Source organism: Lacerta agilis, chromosome 6 (assembly GCF_009819535.1).
Source record: "Lacerta agilis isolate rLacAgi1 chromosome 6, rLacAgi1.pri, whole genome shotgun sequence".
Lineage (NCBI taxonomy): Eukaryota > Metazoa > Chordata > Lepidosauria > Squamata > Lacertidae > Lacerta > Lacerta agilis.
Window position 1 is genome coordinate 45124849 of NC_046317.1, and position 22099 is coordinate 45146947.

General features: G+C 42.9%; 1 protein-coding gene across 7 annotated transcripts in view; it reads right to left on the reverse strand.

The window, feature by feature from the left end:
* Positions 1–22099, reverse strand: part of RNF220 (ring finger protein 220) — a 335093-nt gene that overhangs the window by 27589 nt on the left and 285405 nt on the right. For all 7 annotated transcript variants that reach the window (XM_033152320.1, XM_033152321.1, XM_033152322.1 and 4 more), the window contains 4 exons: positions 16363–16459; positions 15617–15703; positions 12610–12665; positions 8432–8510 (listed from right to left, as the gene is read on the reverse strand). In XM_033152320.1, coding sequence (XP_033008211.1) covers positions 8432–8510; positions 12610–12665; positions 15617–15703; positions 16363–16459 — 319 coding nt within the window. The remainder of the gene's footprint in view (positions 1–8431; positions 8511–12609; positions 12666–15616; positions 15704–16362; positions 16460–22099) is intronic.

A 22099-nucleotide genomic window follows, 5' to 3' on the forward strand; every position in this document is an offset into this window, starting at 1 on the left:
CTCAAAGTGGCTAACATTCTCCTTTCCCTTCCTCCCCCACAACAAACACTCTGTGAGGTGAGTGAGGCTGAGAGACTTCAAAGAAGTGTGACTAGCCTGAGGTCACCCAGCAGCTGCATGTGGAGGAGCGGAGACACGAACCCGGTTCCCCAGATTACGAGACTACCGCTCTGAACCACTACACCACACAGCAGGGAATCAAACACGGTTCACCAGATTACAAGTCCACTGCTCTTAACCACTACACCACACTGGCTCTAAACAGCAACAACAACAACGAGTCCTAGCAAGGGGTGGGTGCAGGTGTGGTTCATTTGTTTCTCTATTTCCCCTGAAAGTCTGCAGTGCAAGTCCTACTGCTTGTGCTACCTTGGAGAATTGATTTGGCCTCCTACACTAGTTGCCCTACTCTTCAGAAATGCTGGAGTTTTTCTCTCAAGTGGATCCCAAGGAAAACTGCAAGTAAGAACTTGAAATGCATTTGAGAAAGGTAAATGGGGTTGATCTCTTCTGTATGCTAGGCTAGAAGTCTGCTTGAAAAGAAATTACAGATGGTGTATGACACCATTAGTGCAAACCTACTCTGGGCTTGGGACGCTGTGTGGTGCTGTGGGTTAAACCACAGAGCCTAGGGCTTGCTGATCAGAAGGTCGGCGGTTCGAATCCCCGCAACGGGGTGAGCTCCCGTTGCTCGGTCCCAGCTCCTGCCCACCCAGCAGTTTGAAAGCACATCAAAGTGCAAGTAGATAAATAGGTTCCGCTCCGGCGGGAAGGTAAATGGCGTTTCCGTGTGCTGCTCTGGTTCGCCAGAAGCAGCTTTGTCATGCTGGCCACATGACCCAGAAGCTGTACGCCGGCTCCCTCGGCCAGTAAAGCAAGATGAGCGCCGCAACCCCATGAAACTCCCGCCCAATCATGAATAATTGCCCAAGTTTATAGGATGCCAAATCCTGTACCAGACACACTAGTAGCATCCACCCTTTTTTACAGTAAAATAGTGTGAATTGCTTACTGTTGCCTTAAATACTCCTCCAAACCCACAGATTCTTTTACATATGCCCTGAAGATGATTAATGCAGGAAGTAGTACTGAACAGTTAATGACCATGCCTAACTGAGGCTTACATTTTTCAAACAGAGTCACAAACTCAACAGGCAACTGGGATTTCCAGATGTAAACAACTATGCTTGTGGTGTTACTGAATATTTATTTTTGGCATGTGTCTGCTTTTTCTGTATTTTAGCCTATTAATCCCAAAACATTTATGGGGAACTGCTTGCAGATAACATCTTGGGTAATTTTATATTAGCCAGTTTTCTGCTCTGAAACAACTTGCTGAATTAAGCACAAATAAATCTCATGTAGGAAGCACAGGAAGCTGCCTTATAAAGAGTCAGACCATTGGCCCGTCTAGCTCAGGACTGCCTACATTGATTGGCAGCGGTTCTGCAGGGTTTCAAACAGGGGCTACTCCCAGCCCTATCTGGAGATGCCGGGGACTGAACTGAGGACCTTCTGCATGCAAAGCAGATGCTCTTCCACTGAGGTATGACCCCATCCCAAGAGTTCTTTTAAAAATCTGCATTAACTCTATGGCTGTCTAAGGCACATTTGGTAGCATCTGCCATACTCCAGTGGCTGTGTCCCTTTAAATAGTAACTAACAGCTAGTCTGCCTTACCCCATCCCCCACATCCGTAATTTAAATGAACATGTTGTTGTTGTTGTTTAGTCATTTAGTCCTGTCCGACTCTTTGTGACCCCATGGAGCAGAGCACGCCAGGCACTCCTGTCTTCCACTGCCTCCTGCAGTTTGGTCAAAATAGCTGCAGTTTTATATTGAGACAAAATAATTACAACTGTATGCATCTGTTTAGCTATATACAATTTATTCCATTTGTCCTATTTGGGTATTCCCTGAGAACAGAATTTTGCTGAAATCTGGCAAGGGACTATAGTATTAGCAAACAGAGAAGGCAATGTCTGGAAATATGGTATAAAGTGTGCAACAGAAGGAATGAAGTGGTCTTTAAGCTACAGAAGAGTTTGAAAAGAGGGCAGGGACTTTCCCCACTCTTATTCTTCCACAACGGGAACTTCTATCATTTCTGCCACATACATTAAATCAATTGTCTGTTCTTCATGCTAACGTTCCCCTATAGCTGCACCCCTGCCTGGAACAATTTCCCCATCATTTCAGTGGAGAAAGCCCAGTTTCTCCACTCAATTCTATGATTCTATGAATGGCTCAGCTCCCTCTACTGACAGAATGGGAGCCCTAGGTCGTCATGAGACTCCCATTAGCACCTGAGTAGACAGATCTCCACCTGCAAACATTAAACTTTTTTCATATCCTTAAAAGCTAGAAATGGGGTTTTGTTTTTAAATAAAGTTATAGGAAGTTAGCTTCTGCATTGTCAGACTATGAAAGCCAGAAAGTTGGTTTTATCTAAGGAGCAAAATTCTGGAACACCATTTCTACAGTATTCTTGTAGGATAATATGCCAAAGCTTAACTTTTGGAGTGGATTCGAGAAAATGGATATGAGTAAAAAAGAAAGAAGAAGATTGTCACGTGAGTGTGTACACACACACACACACACACACACACACACACACACACACACCTCCCTTTTCTAAAACCCTCTTCTAAACCAAACAAGCACCTTGCCCAATCAACCATGAGGAGCATGAAGAGTTATATAAAGAAGATAATTATAAAGGGATTTAATGCTTGGCGAGCTCAAATTGCCAAGGCTTATGACAAAGGTAGCACACACGCTTGCTTAACTGGCCCAGTGCCCTGGCTTTGCTCTTATGTAAGCGACACAGCCGGAGCCGCATCCAAAATGAGATTTGTTTTATGGAAAAGAAGAGCGTGCCCCTTTGCTCCTGGGAACGGCAGCCGAGTCCCACCTCCCTCTAGTTTTGCTCCATTCCTGATTAATGATCTTGTCTGCCTGATTTATGACCCACCCTGACAGATTAGAGTTTCCTCTTCAACCAGCCCCCTTCCCCCCACCCACCTCAGAAGGCACAGCCACACTCCGCTGGAAATATTAGAGAATTATTAAATAAACATTCATACGTCATGTCTCTTCCCAACCTGAGCTCATCCTAGTCAACACTCGGCAGCCCTGGCCTGTTTGCTTTTCATGCTGACAACAAACAGCTGGAGTGATTCATGGAGAGGCTGGCTACAATGTTTCATGTCATATATCATGCTAGCAGGGCTCCCTGCCCCAACAGAGATAAACTGATCAAGCACAACGGGCTGGAATGAATTTATGACAACACAAAATTGAGGAAAACAAATGGGAGGTGACCCAGTGGGGCACTAACCCAGACTCTTTCCTTGGCCTGCAATCTAGTTTGGTGGCAGAAAGCAAAATTGAACATTGGCACTCTGAATTAAGAGGCTGGCTTCTTAACCCCAGGAAGCCTTGATTTCAAGATGGCACCAGGCAACGTGGCTTGCATCTTCAGGGAGGAGAAAACGAGCCGTTGCAGAGTTTGCAGCCTACACACAGGTGGGCTAGTCTTAGCACCACTGCTAAGATTCAGGCACCAGCAATGCAGAAGGGAGGGCCGAAATGACAGAAAAGATTGGCTGATCTAAGCAGATACTACTGAGAGAAGGAAAACATGACATCAAATCTTAAACTAATTTAAAAGCTGTTGTAGAGGAGGAGGAGCAGAATTGTTCCTAGGTAGGAATTGTTTCTGATGGCAGAATAAGATGCAGTGGTGTTAGATTCCAAGAGGAAAGGCTTAGGGGAGGGATCCCAAGCTGAAGTTCAAGAGCCACTAATAGCTCTTGAACAAAAGGCTTGGTCCTGCTCCATCCCCCTCCAATCATATATTGGTGAAGCACATGTTTTGCATGCAAAATATTCCAGGTTCAATCCCTGGCATTTCCAGGTAGAACTATGGGAGACTTCCGTCCAAAGCCTAGAGGGTTGCTGGCTGAGCTAGATGGACGCCTGACTCAGTAGAAGGAAGTATCCCATCTTAAAAATGAGATGGATGGGAGTAGGAACAGTGGGAGGAAAGAGAAGCATGTCGGCCTAGGAATGAATGGAGAGGCTATAGAGAAAGCTTGGATGGAAAGGTGATGGTGGAGGCTGTTGTGGAATGACAGAGAAACACCAAAAAGGACTGGGAGGGCTGTTTGGAAGAAAAACAGCAGGAAAGCTGGTGGCTTGCAGCTGCTTCATTTTACCTCTGTGCTACTTTATGGTCTCAAAGTTTCATATGTCAATGAATTGGGACACTTTTTCCAGTGGCAAGAATAGATGTTTGAGGAAGAATGAGACCCTGTTTACAAAGTATATGGCAGGATTATGGGTCAAAAAGCTTTCATCCATTATTATCAACTTTGCCAGATTAGTTCAGGATGAATGCTCAGAGGAATTAGCTCCTTTGCAGACATAGACTCCCTGTGGAGTTCTTCCATACAACCTCTATGTACATTCACAAAGCCCCCAAGAAATGTTCCCCACTAGTCTCTTAACTTGAATCAGAATCACAGAGTTGGAAGGGAATCTGAGGGTCATCTAGTTCAACCCTCTACAATGCAAGAATCTCAATTAAAGCACCCATGACAGATGGCCATCCAACCTCTTCTTAAAAACCTCCAAGGAAGGAGAGTCCACCACCTTCTGAGGGAGTCTGTTCCCCTGTCAAACAGCTCTTACCATCACAAAGTAAAAATAAAAAAATAAAAAATAAAAAAATTCCTTCCAGTAGCACCTTAGAGACCAACTAAGTTTGTTCATGGTATGAACTTTCGTGTGCATGCACACTTCTTCAGATACACTGAAACAGAAGTCACCAAGTACTTACTGATGTTTAGTTGGAATCTCCTTTCATATAACTTGAATCTATTGGTTCGGGTGTAGTTGCTGCTACAGCATCCTGCTTCTGACTTGCTGGACTAGCTTGCAGTCATTACTGACTGACTAGACTTGCTTAACCAACTGCCTGCTGGATTTCCTGAGTACTGAGTAACTATTGTCAGGATGGCTAACTAGACTCTCCTTAAACTCTTGCGTTCCCTAGCTGAGGCTTGGTTGCTCGTCCAGACAGATGGCTGAGTCACACTTGCACCTGTACAGCAAGATCTAGCAGCATGTAATAGACTACAGAAGACTGATGTAAAGAAGAGATGGAGAAAAATAAGGTGACTGAGAGGTGGATATAGGTGGTTTATGTATAAAATATTTGGTGATTTGTGAAGAGATTCTTCTTAAAAGGGGAATTAAAGGACTATGAAACATATTAAATAATGAAATAAACACAGTTTAAAAAGCACACAAGATAGAATATTGAGTCCCAGGTTGCATGTTGTTCAGGAGCCAAGGTGGATCCCAGGAACTGAAAGGTTCTTGTTTTAAGCTTAGAAAAACCTGTACCAGATGCTCTTGTTGCATGCCTATGCTGGCTGTACAGCTCAGTAAACCCTTTCTAGCCCTGTTATTCTATCACTTCTGAATCTGCTCAAGCACTGAAGACTAGAAAAACCTGTTTAAACATCAACCAACAGTCACAACCAAAGCTGAATCCCACGTTTTTCTATAGATGAGCATTTCATCCGACGCTGCTCTATTTAGTATCTTCTAGACTACAACCATTAGATATAAGCAATATCCTCATTAAAATAATAATCTAAAAATATATTACATATAAAAATCATCACATGCAGTTAAAGGGAAAAAAGAGAGAAATTCTTATTTTTTTCTTGTCATAGCGGCCCAGTTCAGATGCAACAACAAATCGCAATTTTCCCTTTTGACTGATCTGGGCCAATAGCAGCTTTCATATCAAATTCAAACAAAAAACGAAATGAATGAGATACAAAGAAGAATCCATCAGCAAATACATTTCTCTTGAACGGAGGTAAGTTGCTTGGCATGCAAGAGATTTAGCTACAAGCAGCCTGAAGCACACATTCCATTAACTTTCAACCCAAGTACATTAGCTCTGCGCCCAAACAAGGACAGTTTACTGTATTGTATTAGCTAATTAAAAATATACGCTCCATGCCTAGACTTTGTTTTGGAAAGGGAAGAGAAAATGAATGTCATTCTTATAAAAGTAGGATCAATAAAGAGAATCACTGCTAACTCCATTAACCATTGTTCTAAATGGACAGCCCAGCTGACACAGGTGATAAACCATGTGCTTCTAAACACTTTTTAAAATGCTAATCAGACATTACATGGAGCTTAACACACTAATCAATAATGCCCAGATTTAAAAGCAAAAATTAAAGTTATGAACAGAAAGAAGTGATCCCATGGAGAGCTCACCACAATCACCACCCAAAACAAGAAAAATGAAACCAATTTAGCTCTAGATTAAGAACCAGGAACTGGAGATGAATCAATTTAGCTAGCTGGACTGGGTCACCATACATCATGGCTTGGCAGTGCAGGTGAAAGCAGCCAGACAGTAAGAATAAAAGAACACCTTCCTTTCTGCAAGCCCCAAGGTCTGATCCCACTTATCAATTAATTTAACAGAGCCCACCCCTTCGCACACAACATTCTAGCTCCTTAACCATTAGAACACAAACTATTTATCACACACAACTCCCTGAGGAGCAGGAGCAGCACAGCTGGAACCTCTGCTTCTAAACATTTTGTTTTCTGTTCCCTTTGGAATTTAAGTCTCTAACTAAAAAGCAGTAACCCTTTACCACAAGGGATTTCTCAAGAACCAAGAAATTGCTGTAAAGTGCAATAAATGGCATTTAGTTTTTACCTTCTTAAGAAAGGTAACAGGTTGGGTATCCAAGTGTAATTTTTGACTTCTGAAGTCAGGAAGTTTTCAGTGCTCTCTACAATGGGTCCTAACTTGTCACAAAGAGGAGGATGCCATACTTTACAACTCCGAATTATAGCATGCACCACCTTGGAAAGAATGTGGGGTCTGCCAAGAGACACTGAATAAAGCTTTTAAAATTATCTGATCAAGATGACATCAATTGATCGTTCTGGAGAACGTCAAACCTCTGTTTGGGAGGCCAGGATTTGGGGAATAAGTGTTGGTAACTAATGCTATTGACACAGACTGCTGAAGAAGACTGAATTCTCCTGTCTCCTAAATGGAAGGCAGTATCAAAAGACTGCTAAGCAATAGTTTAAAAATGGCAACAAGCAGATATATCCCTGCAAAGGAAGCTGGCATGCATTGGCAACTAACATTCGTGCCTAATCAAATCATGAAATTCTCCTCTCACCCCTCTCTTGATTTCTGCCTCCAACGTCCTGAACAGCCTATAATCCTAGCTTTTAATTCCTAGGCACACAAATGCAGGAGGCTGAGGCAGGCAATATATTTCCTTCTGCATTTCATTTAAAATTGTATCCCAATCTAGAGTGTTAATCTAGAAGAGCAGACATAGGGATCCAATGTCTCACCAGGTGCTCTGGGACTACAACTTCCATCATCCCTGACCATTTGCTATCCCAGGTGGAAGTGATGGGAGTTAGGAGTAAAATAACATTTGGAGGGTCTCAGGATACCCATCTCTGCTTTGGACTACAATAACTGAGATTCAACTTAACCCCCCAGCATCTTGTTCTGGTAGATAATTGCCCTGAGACTTTGGGCTTGTTCACACAAATCACTGGCTAATAATCCTGCATGCACTGTGGGACATCGGCAACATGGTGCAGTCATCTAAGGCACTTGCATCTATAGTCTCATATTTTTGTTCTTATGACCTTAGCCTATTTCTATGCTTAAGACTTCAATTTTGTCTCTGCTAATTAGAAGGAGCATACAAAAATGACATAGGATATTACTGCACATAGCATTGCCTTGCTGCAAGGAGACAGTGCGGCATCATGTATCATCCTTAGGCTTGCCTCTGCACTTTGGTGAAGCAAAAGATCCAGTCCCATGTGACTCATCCCCAATGGAAATGAAGGTTAAGATAATCTTATTCTTTTCCAGAGGCAGGCCATATCAAGTAAAGCTTCTGAAAAATAACACATCCCAAGGGAAGGAAAAGGGCAGCACTTTGATACTGTTGAGAATTTAACACAAGGGGAAGATTTGCCATCATCCCTCTAAAGCTGTAGAAACTACAATAGGGACTTAGAAATGAAATATAAAATCATCCTTCCACTTTTAGAGCCAACAAACAAAATGGATTTTTCTCTATCCTACAGATGGGGAATTCCTATGAAGAATGAAAAACAAACAAAAATGGGGGGGACCTATTTGACTTTCAGCTAGGGGAAAGATAATACTGTGTCTGAGTTTAAAAGCTGGATATGTTTCGCATGAGAAACGTGTGGGAACTACACAAGGAAAGCCATAAACAGCATGTCATGTGCTACAGTGATGCCCCTTTGATAGAAAGCTGCTGGCAGTCTCTTTTTCCATCCCTAACAAAGACAGACATGCCTGAGCCATACTCACTTTTCTATGTCACTATTCTTGCAGGTCTTTTGCATAGGCTCCTGTTTACTGCTCTCTCCATTACTCGTTGATGGCATTTCTGCAAAAGTAAGGAAGAGCCCAGATCAGTAAAGGGAAATGTTTATTCACAAAAAGTCAGAGAAACCAAATAGTTGGTGAATTGTTCTAATGTTAGTTCCCAAGAAAAAACTACCAACAACATGCTGGAGTGTACAAGTGACAAGTACTGTTGTATCACTCAAGATGCATTCATGACTTGCCCAGTATGGCAGACCTGCAGAACTCATAGCCCACAAAGTAGTTCTGGAATTGATAGGGCCATGGATTACTCAAAGCAAATAATGAGGTTGGGATGCCAAATTATGACAAATTGCCACAATCCATCAATTTCCTGCTTTACATTGGCAACTTTTCACCCAAAACCTAAGCACTTGGAATTACTTGCAGTTTTCAGACCAGTTAGACACAAAGGATCCACTTCAACTTCCTTGAGCAATTCTCATGAAATCGATTCTGTAAATGGCTTGTATGTGCAATTTGTTCTTTGTCAATGCTGTGAATTGCAGTTAGGATTCTGGAGGTTTTCTATTTATGGGGCTTTATGGAAGAAACATGTGTTTACAGGCCAGACAGGTTTACCCACACATAGGAATCAAAGAGGCTGAGAATTTTCTCACAAGCCTTTTGGAATAATGAAGGGAGGAGCACTGTTTCCAGAGGAAGAATTGTGAGAAAAGAGAGACTGTTTGCCATCAGGGGGCAGCTGGTTTTGCTTTACAGGGGCAGTTGCTGCCTCACTTCCATCCCGAGGAACCTTCAGAAAGGAGTTGCTGTCAGGGGCATTATGTGTATGTATATTTTTCTGAGCTGAATAGCATGAAAGTCATGGGGTTGTGGAGATTGTGTGTATAAACTTAACAGTGCCTAGTTTATTTTTTGGGGGGTTGCTATTTTGTTAATGTTATTAATATTGTTTTACAGATTATATATGCTGTATTAATGCTTTAACTGTGATGTTTAGCTTATTTTTTAGTTGTTGCTGTGTTAAGAGAGTTTTATAGATTATAATTGCTTCACTGGTTATTTGTTAATTATTCTATATGATTTATGCTGTATTTGTGATGTTTCAATATGTACTACTATGTCGCTGTTATTTATTGTTTGTAAGCCGCTTTGGGATTCATTTGAATGAAAAGCAGCACAGAAATATAATAAATCAAAATCATTGCAGGACAGCTAGCATTGGCACTTCTCAGGAGTTTAACTGAAACTGAACTCTACTTGCACAGTATTGTCCCAATTCCTAAGCTAATTTCCATAGTGATAATATTTTATTCTTTACTACCATGGATAAAGAAAATGGTGTGAAATAACAAACAAGAATGTGGAATCACACAGGGGGAAAATACCCAGAAGATAATGATTGCCAAACTTATTTAAAATATCCCTCATCTCCAAATGCAGAATAGCTCCCCCCCCCATCAATACACACTGCCTGGGAACTTCCAGCCATACTTTCTATTAGTACCCCCTTTTTTAAACCTGTATGTAAATGTCAAAGGCATTTCTGTGCACTGCTCTGGTTCGCCAGAAACGGCTTAGTCATGCTGGCCACATGACCCAGAAGCTGTCTGCGGACAAACGTCGGCTCCCTCTGCCTATAGAGCGAGATGAGCGCCGCAACCCCAGAGTCGTCCACGACTGGACCTAACAGTCAGGGGTCCCTTTACCTTTAAATGTCAATAGTTCTATGGACATCCTAGTCATCAAGCTCCTGGAAGTGCAATTTCTCTCAAAAACCAAATTATCTCACAGGGTTGAGAGAATAAAAATGGCGGGACTTCATGAACACTGCCCTGTTTATGCCTTAAAAGAAGTATTTTACATTTCTTATTAAAAGTTTTATCCTGTTCTTCAGTCCACTGCTTCTAAGCAGTCACCAGAAAGAAAACAGTTCATATAAAGATCATGTATCTAAAATGCAGAATATGAACAGAAGCCAGATAAAAATATTGCATTAAAAGGGTGAAAAACCAAAACACATGGAAAATTAAAAAGTTGTCTCAAAAGGCACTGAAATTGCATCAGATCCAGAGCCAGATGAACCTTCTTGGGCAGGCATTTCAAAGCAGGGGGCGGGGTTTGCCGTCTCAGAATGCATAATAACATCAAACACAATCAGTGTAATAAGTGGAAAGCTTTCATGTCCCTCAAATCATCCTCCAAACCAAGAGGAATAGGAATGCATTGCAGGCCAGCCACAGGATTGAAAACCAGAAAATCATATTCAAACTTCTTGTAACTTGGGTTATATTCCAGAACACTCTGGGGGCATTTAGCAATGTTTTTTCTATTGGAAAATTGAGGCAATAACCTGTATCCATCTCCAGGAGCATAGATTAAACTGCTGCATGGATTCTCCTATCAAAACTCAAAAGCTGGTAACCACCTTATTACACTACTTCAGATCTCTGGTGTTGGGCACATAGGAATACAGGTGAAACTAAAAAAATTAGAATATCATGGGAAAGTTCATTTATTTCAGTAATTCAACTTAAAAGGTGAAACTAATACATGAGATAGACTCCTGACATGCAAAGCGAGATATGTCAAGCCTTTATTTGTTATAATTGTGATGATTATGGCGTACAGCTGATGAAAACCCCAAATTCACAATCTTGGAAAATTAGAATATTAAATGAAATCAACAAAACAAGGATTGCAAATAGAACAATATTGGACCTCTGAAAAGTAGATGCATGCATATGTACTCAGTACTTGGTTTGGGCCCCTTTTGCATCAATTACTGCCTCAATGCGGCGTGGCATGGATGCTATCAGCTTGTGGCACTGCTGAGGTGTTATGGAAGACCAGGATGCTTCAATAGCAGCCTTCAGCTCTTCTGCATTGCTCGGTCTCATGTCTCTCATCTTTCTCTTGGCAATGCCCCATAGATTCTCTATGGGGTTCAGGTCAGGTGAGTTTGCTGGCCAATCAAGCACAGTAATCCCATGGGCATTGAACCAGGTTTTGGTACTTTTGGCAGTGTGAGCAGGTGCCAAGTCCTGCTGGAAAATGAAGTCAGCATCCCCATAAAGCTCGTCTGCGGAAGGAAGCATGAAGTGCTCCAAAATCTCCTGGTAGATGGCTGCATTGACCCTGGACTTAATGAAGCACAGTGGACCAACACCAGCAGATGACATGGCTCCCGAAATCAACACAGACTGTGGAAACTTCATGCTGGACTTCAAGCATCTGGCATTGTGTGCCTCCCCATTCTTCCTCCAGATTCTGGGTCCTTGGTTTCCAAATGAAATGTAAAAGTTGCTCTCATCAGAAAAGAGGACTTGGGACCACTAAGAAACAGACGACTTCTTTTTTTCTTTAGCCCAGGTAAGACACTTCTGACGTTGTTTCTTGTTCAGGAGCGGCTTGACAAGAGGAATACGACACTTGAATCCCATCTCCAGGATCCGTCTCTGTGTGGTGGCTCTTGATGCACTAACTCCACCCTCAGTCCACTGCTTGTGAAAGTCCCCAACACGTTTGAATGGTCTTTTCCTGACAATCCTCTCCAGGCTGCGGTCATCCCTGCTGCTTGTGCACCTTTTTCTTCCACATTTTTCCCTTCCACATAACTTTCCATTAATGTGCTTTGCTATAGCACTTTGGGAACATCCAACTTCTTCTGCAATTACCTTTTGAGGCTTTCCTTCCTTATGGGGGGTCTCAATGATGGTTTTCTGCACAACTGTCAGGTCAGCAGCCTTCCCCATGATTGTGATTCCTACTGAACCAGACTGAGAGACCATTTAAAGGCTCAGGAACCCTTTGCAGGTGTTATGGATTGAGTAGCTACTGCACCTTTTCACAATATTCTAATTTTCTGAGATTGTGAATTTAGGGTTTTCATCAGCAGTATGCCATAATCATCACAATTATAACAAATAAAGGCTTGACATATCTCGCTTTGAATGACAGGAGTCTATCTCATATATTAGTTTTACCTTTTAAGTTGAATTACTGAAATAAATGAACTTTTCCACGATATTCTAATTTTTCAAGTTTCACCTGTAATATACTCCCAATATGCTGAATACTAAAACTGCACCATAAAATACCGATTGTCACTATGCAAGCCAACACAACAGATTGCCACATATATATCTTACACTCACCGTCACTTGCCCACTTAGAAAATTCTGGTGTTATTCGGGTACTAGGCGTGCCACCACTGGAAAAAGAGACAGCAGTGAAAATTTGTCCCAGGAAAAAATCCTACAGCATGCATTTCTTCTAACCATTATTAGGATTCATTATGTACATAGTATTTAAAGTTTGTCAAGTGCCTTACAATCAATCTGACTTTACTCTCACAACCAGGGGCGGAGCGAGGGGGCGGGCCGCCCAGGGTACCACCCTGGGGGGTGACACTCGGGGTGGTACCCCGCCCCTGCGATTGGCGGCGCCGACGCGCGGCAACTTTTAAGGCTGCAGCGCGCGAACAGCAGCACAGCGCCTGTGCTGCTGTTCGTGCGCTGCAGCCTTAAAAGTTGCTGCGCCGCTGCACGATCGGAAGGGGTGCCGCTGCTGGGCGCTCGCGCCCGCCATCTTGCGTGGACTGCACATGAGCAAAGCGGCTCCCTACGCCCCTGCTCACAACTGTGTTAAAGCAGGACACTATTATTCATTTTACATATGGGGAACTGAGAAAAAAAATCTGTCCGCCCATGCAATGATTCCCAGCAGAAGATGAACTTGAACAGAGGCCTTCCAGGCCCAACCATAACTATGTATCCACTGGAAGGGAGAGAAGACATGTTCTAGTCAGTGCAGAATGCAGCTACTGCAATGGTGGGTTAAGAGTGGATTACACCAATGCTACATCTTTACTGACTCGTCATCTTCTAAATGCAATTCAAGATCCTATTTCTTGATTGATTTAAGCATTTACAGAACTTAGAGCCCACCTTTAATCTTCTGTTTTCCAAGAGTGCACCAAGACCTCTCTTTACTTGCGTCATCCACATGCTAAGCTTTGAATAGCATGCAGAAATGCTTTCCATAACTCCCTACAAACTGTGGAAATTCTTTCCCAACAAGACTCACTGATATTTGAGTTTTTCCCCCCAGAAGCACTCAAGCAGACCTTAAATGGCTAAGTTTAAGCATACCTGGAGATAATCTCACTGTTTTTGTAATTTTAAATTACTGTTACTTTATTGTATTTTTTATATTTTGTTGGAAGCCGTCCAGAGTGGCTGGGGAAATCTAGCCAGATAGGTGGGGTATAAATAATAAATTATTATTACATTACTTAAATTATTGCTACCACCTACTATGGGCTATAGGGATAGGGCAGGTTAACCATCAGAAGTCCCCACTAACACCCTAGCATTTCTGCCTTCCTTTCAACATCAAATATTAGTCACTGTCAATTTAAATTACTGGAGGCAGCAATAGTATGAGGCAGATATGTGTTTCTATGGAGTGAAATCTGATTTCAGGCCACTGCTTGTAACAAGCTAAGCAGTAGGAAAACTTCATTTCACTGCTCTATCAATCTCTTCAACCTTGACCTCCAAGGCTCACTCAGCCTAAGAGACTGGAGCAATGTAAGTGCTGTTTCCACACAGGGCAGAGGGCTTGAAAAACCAATCCATTTCTTAGCTCTCCGTTAACACCCATTCAGTTATTTGCCTGAAATGCTTTCCAGAATCTTCCACATAAGGCCTGTGCAGAACTCTAGCACAGTGTTTTTCAACCACTGTTCCGCGGCACACTAGTGTGCCGCGAGATGTTGCCTGGTGTGCCGTGGGAAAAATTTAAAAATTACTTTATATATAGTCAATATAGGCACAGAGTTAAATTTTTTAACATTTTCTAATGGTGGTGTGCCTCGTGATTTTTTTCATGAAACAAGTGTGCCTTTGCCCAAAAAAGGTTGAAAAACACTGCTCTAGCAGACAGCAGCCCAGAATACATAATCAGCACTGCAAGGACCTTGAGATCCATTAAGGTGGTCAACTCCTAGACACTTATGGATCACCAGAATCCAGAATGATCTGGGGGATTTAGCTGCTTTTGCCAGTGGTTCAGTCACTGTAATTTGTAATTGCCTGAGTCTCTTGAAAAAACTACTCTTGAGTACCACCTTAAGCAGTGGAAAAAGGCTTCCCTATCGTTTAATGAGATCTGGTCATGAAAATGAAGAAGTGTTAAAGAATGCTAGCAGTTTTTAAAAAAATCAAAATTAATTCGCTGAAGGGGAAGGGTCATAGTTCAGTGACAAAACACATTATTTACATGTAAAAGGTCCCTGCATTTGCAGGTAAGACCCCTATATAAAACCAGATAGTCTCAAATATTTAATGTAGACTGACCTTCACCAACCTGGTACCCTTCAGTTGTTTTGAACTACAACTCCCATGGTTGCGTTGACTGCAGCTGATGGAAGTTATAGAAAACATCTGGAAGGCATCATGTTTGCAAAGGCTGATGTGAATAATACTGAGCTAGACAGACCAATGATTGACCCAGTATATGGGTTTGACATTCCTGCGTTGCAGGAGTTTGGACTAGATGGTCCTTGTAGTTCCTTCAAATTCTACTATTCTATGAACTGTATGCACTTGTCTTACTTATTTCAAATGGGGCACAAGCATGCTTAACAGGGTTTCCAGCCCTTCTCCTTTCCCTATCTACACACTTAACAACTTTTGCATCCTGCCCTGTTGTCAAAAATTCATAATGCAGGTCTTATCAAAAATTCTAAATTGTACAAAGCCTATATTTTTCAACTGTAAATAAATAAGCTCACCAGTATTTTACAAATCTACCTGATTTTCATATTTCTAATGGGTGAGCTGAGAGTTTTTTTTCCAGTGCACAATGCCCCATGTACAAGGTGCTATGTCCAGAGTCAGGATTTAATTTCTCAAAGAACAAGAACTACTACTACCTTTGGCATAAATGTGGCCAGGGAGTAGGGTGGGACTTTACTGCTGTCTTATAGATGAGTAACCATTTTCTTTACAAGTAGCTGCTTCCAAAGTTCTTCCTGACTTCCATCTCACACTGATATGAATAGGGATCTGCTTTGAGAAACGTCCTCACCGCCCACCCAGCACAATGAAGCATGTCCTTCTCCACTCCCAGACAGTACTTTTAAAAGTCCACACTTACTTTAAGACTGCACCTCGAAGCGCCTCTCTCTCCTTGGCTTCACCTGGTTCTTCCCCAGTGCATGGAATGATATCTGCCTCTGTGTATCTAAGCATGGAGGGTTAAGGAGAGCACAGCCTGATGAATAAGTAGCTTTCACTGCTTATCCCAAGCTATCAAGGCAGAGCAGCCAAGAAGTCCTTTGAGGGATGGGTAGGAACTGTTGTAGTCCAAGAGCCACATTTCCATCTGGGCAACTTTTTCTGGGGCCCACAAAGCAGTGGTGAGCAGGGGCAGATGCAAAATGGGCAGATCAATGAATGTGAATGGTACCTTTCCACACTAGGCTAGTTTCTACACACATACCATACAAATTCAATATAGTGCACCGATTAGAATGGCACCAGAAATTCTGAAATACTAAAGAATGCATTTCAAAGACCATAAGGTTCCTTTCACCACAAGGAACGTGTAAACACAGTAACAGCTGTTTGATAATAAGAACATGTTCATCTGAAAACAGCACAAGAGGAAACCATCTCTCCTCAGCAAGGAACAGGATGCTGGAACTGGTGGAATTACTACACAGCCCATGACTGGTAAATAAAGTTGCTAAGGGAGCAATTTTAGTGAACAGGCAACTTGTGGAATCCTCTCCTAACTGAATGAAAACATATGAATGAATGAGGCGAGAGCAGCAAGAGTTTTAGTGGCACAGCAGAGCCACAGTCTCTTGGTGGGAGTTCAGCACCTCTAGAAAATGATACTGTGGCTTTCCATATTCCAGTGTGTCATCTCCATCCACATCAAGGTCAGCATCACTGTCTGGATTCTCCTTGCCGCTGCACATGACAAACCCGGACCCTGAAGGAAAAGAAAAGATGTGCAATGTGTCACCACAGGGCACAGAGGAACAAAATGTGGCATGGGCAAGTCTAGGGGAGGGGAAAGATGGCATGGGAGAGAAAAAGCAGTCACTTTCCTCCAGGCTCATTTTAGCTATGGTTTGATCAGGCTATCTCTCTGTCTCAACTGTATGTAATACAATGGTAACATTGTATAATTTCATAAGTATAAAGAGAGGTCATGATATATCTTGATTTATAAATCTCTTTCTCTCTATATATACAGTGGTGCCTCGCAAGACGAAATTAATTCGTTCCGCAAGACTTTTCGTCTTGCGAGGCACCGTTTCCCATAGGAACGCATTAAAATTTAATTAATGCGTTCCTATGGGGGGGGGGAAGTCCGGGGGCCCCTTCCGACCAGCACCGGAGCCTCGCCGCGCCGCATTTTAAAGCTGCAGGGACTGAACAGCAGCACTGCTGTTTGCTCCTTGCAGCTTTAAAACGCGGCGCGGCGCGGCTCCGGTGAGGAGAGGTGGCGTCGGATCGCGCACGGCCATCCAAAATGGCGGCGCGATCCCACTCCACCCCCCCCTGCACCGGAGCCTCGCCGCGCTGCGTTTTAAAGCTGCAGGGAGCGAACAGCAGCACTCCTGTTCGCTCCTTGCAGCCTTAAAATGTGGCACCATCTTGGATCGACTGTGCATGCACAGTCGATCCAAGATGGACGCGATGGACAACACCCCTCCCGACCGGAGCCAAAAGGTAAGCCTTTACAGCTCCCTGTATGGCTCGGCGCTGCGTTTTAAGGCTGCAAGGAGCAAACAGGAGTGCTGCTGTTCGCTCCCTGCAGCTTTAAAACACGGCGGGCGAGGCTCCGGTGCGCGGGGGGGCGGAGTGGGATCGCGCCGCCATTTTGGATGGCCGTGCGCGATCCGACGCCGCCTCTCCCCACCGGAGCCGCGTCGCGCCGCGTTTTAAAGCTGCAAGGAGCGAACAGCAGCACTCTCTGCAGCTTTAAAACATGGCGGGGCGAGGCTCCGGTGCGCGGGGGGCGGAGTGGGCTCGCACAGCCATTTTGGATGGCCGTGCGCGATCCAACGCCGCCTCTCCCCACCGGAGCCGCGTTGCGTTTTAAAGCTGCAAGGAGCGAACAGCAGTGCTGCTGTTCGCTCCCTGCAGCTTTAAAACACGGCGGGGCGAGGCTCCGGTGCTTACAGTGGTACCTCGCCAGACGAATTCGTCTTGCGAAAAAGAGCCATAGACGAATTCGTCTCGCGAGTCAACTAAAAACTCGCAAAACCCTTTCGTTTTGCGAGTTTTTCGTTGTGCGAGGCATTTGTCTTGCGGGGTGCCACTGTATAGAGAGAGAGCGCGCTGGGGAAGCAAAGAGAATTGTGAGTCATGACACAGTCTGTCAGAGATAAACTGGACTGGGAACCAGCACTGCTCAGCAACAGAAAAAGTGTACTCAAGCCAAAAACTAGCAAGTCTGTGATTTATTAGGTTTGTTGCAAGCAGCAGGTGGTAAATGCATAGAAACATCCAATTAATATGGGAGATGAGAAACACACTCCAGGCTTGTATACCACAGAAGAATTCTATAGACTCCAAATGCAAAAACGGGGAAGTGAGAAATAAGGGTTCAATGCAGGCTTGATGGATCACACATAAACTGATATGTGAAGCAGAATACTTTTGTGTGCAGGAAGGAACCTGGTTCCAAACACTACCATCACTTCCTTCATCATCTTTACAATTTCATAAAACTGAATTGCTTGCCTCTGCCCCCCCCCCCATGCACTCGGTTAGATCACATCACAAAGATTTTAATGAGCAGAGAGCCAAGGGGAAATAGGTACTGTTTACTGGAGGTGTTTCAAAGAAAGGAGTATATTTAGCTTTGAATGGACAAAAATTGACTGATGTTATAAGGAATCTCCCTGTCTCAAATTACCAGAGGTACCCAATCCTAGTCATAAATCTGGCGCCTAGGCTTTATGCACAAATGCAAAATCCCTCCATGAACCTTTCATTCCTTTTATCAGTTGTACCAGCCCCTAAGTCTAAGTATTGTACTTGCCTGTACAACTCTCTTATAGGCAGTCTAAAATTCTGTGCTAGAATCCCAGATTTTGTGCTCAGATAATTCAGTGTTATACAGCTCAAATGAAGGATTTAAAAGCAAAATTGTTTTGTTTACCCACTTTGGGCTGTAGTGTGGAACTTGTTTTTCTACGAGTAAGTTTCTATTTCAACCTCTGAAAATGGAAGGGCTCCATTCCTCCTATAGGAGGAAGAGGAGGGTGGCATATTTTGCAGATTTCCCCTTCGCCTTTCAGTGCCAAATGCCATCTCCCATGTTGTTTCAGATGGTCCCCTGAGCTTCCAGAACAACTTTCCAGGAAGGGGGCATGTTTGGAAAGAAAAAACCAGCAACCTCTCTCACTTTTGCTCTAGAATACTACTTTCAAAAAAAGTTAGCTCAGATATTTTCTGCCACTTTGATGCCATATTTTAAAGACAACACACAATTTGGCAATACATACAGTTATAGAGAAATCCTGGCTAGCCTTTGCACACCTCCATTTTGCCCAATGTGAAACATGATAACTAAGGTGGCTAATGTTTGCTCCTGCAGACTTCCTGGTTGCTGTTGTGTTTTTAAAGATGTGCATGCACAGGAACTGAAATATCTGCAAAAATGCCCAGAACAGTAGTGGAGGGGGAAAGGGGTGTGTGACTGACATAAGGGACAGAAAAACAGCCCAGATACTTTCCATCAAGTTCTACCCACTGGTGTAGAAAACAGAATAGCAATGAGTATTCATGACTGAAAAAAATTGAATCTGTGGAAACTTATCTGCTAAAACCCACACATAGAAAAACTGGATTTTTGTAACTTATTTATGTTGTAACGCTCACATCTGGAAGTACCACAAATTGCCCTGGATTTTGAAGCCTCCTCAGCAATGGTTTGTCTAGCACAGGCATCCCCAAACTTGGTCCTCCAGCTGTTTTGGGACTACAATTCCCACCATCCCTGACCACTGGACCTGTTAGCTAGGGATGATGGGAGTTGTAGTCCCAAAACAGCTGGAGGGCCGAGTTTGGGGATGCCTGGTCTAGCAAGTACAACCTTTTCAGTTTATTTAGATTTAAAACAGGACAGAGTTGCTAAAGACTGTGGTATTTTTCCATAGTTGCCCAAAGAGCAAGAGTGCCATTTCATACTGGTAGAGACAATAAGGTCACACAGATACTGGCCTGCAGTATGCCAGTACAGTGGTACCCTGGGTTGCGTACATAATTGGTTCCGGGTTACAGTTCGTAACCCGAAAAGTATGCAACCCGAACAAGCGCGCAAAAAACCCGGAAGTAGCGGTTTGCGCATGCGCAGGACGCTTCTGTGCATCTGCACGCGCTCCGGTTTGCGCTTCCAGGTTACCCGAGTTCGTAACCCGAAAAGTACGTAACCCGAGGTACGACTGTATCAGGTATAATTTAGCTTGTAATTTCTGAAAAGCCCAGCCTCTAAACACACAAAGCTTCTTTCTTTCCCACCATCTCTCAAATACAAAGCAGAAGTTATGGCCTGACCTGGGCTGTGATCTGAATGCCATCTATATTAAAGATGTAGAACAAGATTTGAGGCTGGAGGAAATCTTGAATAGAAATGAATTTCATCTCTGCTTCACTTCAGTAACAGAATTGATACAAAAATGGGGAGAAAGAAGCAGCTTTTAGGAAATCCAATTTCTTGTCCTATATGTCAAATTAAGCTATCAGAACACAGTACAAGCAACAAAAGTTTACCATACAAAGTCAGAGACCAGAATCTCCTTTTCACAGTTGCATTTTGTTATATGTGCTCAGGAAGCTCAGTTCAAAGACTGCAAAGTAGAACAGAGAAACCTATGATGCCACCAGAGTCCAAATTGTTATATGGAATGTTAGGGCTGCACCTTGAAGGAACCTAAAGTATGATCATAGTTTCATTTCAACCAGGCCTGAAATTAAGTCCTAATGAGAAGTAAGTGGGCAAAGGCTAACATGGGTTCCTGATAGGAGGAAGAGTCATAAGTAGAATTTTGATCAGATTTCTCTCTGCTGAAACTTTATTTTCTGAAATTCTTGTTAGAAGCCAGTAAATATTGGCAAATCCTGGCCCAATCTTGGTCAGCCAGGCTGTTTTCCCCAAGCTATGCCAACCTGCCCAACAAGTTAGTTGACTATAGCCCATAGTATTTAAGAGACTTAAAAATTGAAATGGCTGGCTGGCCAGAAATGTCCATAGCCACAGGGTGGGGGCGGGGAGAGAAGAGAAAAGGAAGGAAAGAAAAAACTCATACTGACATACAGAATCACTTGCAAGATTTGGTGATACTGCAGAACACTAGGGGAATGTTGTCACTACTTTTTTTTAACAAAACATACATACCACTTGATTGCAGCAAAACTTCTAAGGACTTTACAAGAAGCCTAGCAAGTAGTATATACATTTCGTTAAATACAATAATAAATTCTGCAACCAGAAAATGTAAATTAAGAAAATGTTGCATTACTCATTATGCGTAAAAGTTCTAGTCACATATCTTTTTTCTTTCATACTTTAGAATGCTGTGCATGTATGCACATGAAATTTACTTACTGTAGTCAACACTGTTAGCATCCTACCTTCCTGTCCTTCAGTCAACTGACTTTGCCAGAGAAGGAAAAGTAAGTCTGTAAAGCTTCTTATGCTTCATCAGCAGAGTACAACAAAAGTGTTATGGGTGGCAGAAGTGGTCTGGAGTTCTCATTGCGTGGAACAAAACAAGTTCATGCATCTACAGGAAGACTTGATGCATAAGCAATCTATCTGCCAGCTTTAGAAAGTCATGGGTCTCTGCTCTACGCTGCAGTAACTGAGGGAGATTTATTTATTTTTTAATTCTTGAGTTGCCACTGGGTAACATTATAGTATCTCCAGAATCTAAAGAGTGACTCCTACAATGGCTGACACTACCTATGAAAAGGGACCCTGTGCCCAGCATAAGGATGGATATAGGGATGGTTCCAACAGGGTCAGGGCTTTTGTTACACTTTTAGTGTCCCAACTCACTCACATTTTTTCACTGTACAGAGCCAGTGAAAACATGCCAGCAGCTGTTTAAATATTGGAGGTCTAAACCGATTTACATTAATTATTCATCCCAGGCTCATTCAAACCAGATTTCTGGACAAGAACCTTTATAAATGAATTAAATGGGTTTTATAAAAGCAAGACAACCTGATAGGATCATAGCTGCTATGTGTGTGCATATGTGCATGTGCACGAGTATATGATGTGTAAAGATCTAAAAAAAAAACCACACACTACTAGTCTTTGGCACAAGCACAATTCCACCCTGAGTGGGGAAAAGGACAGGAAGTCCAAGACAGAAGAATTCCAACAAAAATGCTTGAGGGCAATTCCATGACTTCCCTGCCCATAAGGCTAATGGTTGTAATATACCCAGGTGGTTGCTTGCTTGAGGCAATGCATTTCAGGGAGACCAGACCTCTCACCTGACATAATCATACTAGCTTTTAGGGTTCAAACCAATTTGTCCTCCATGTTTATGAATGCATATCCCTTTCTTAATTTGAAGGCTGTTTGAGGAAAAGTCTATACCCA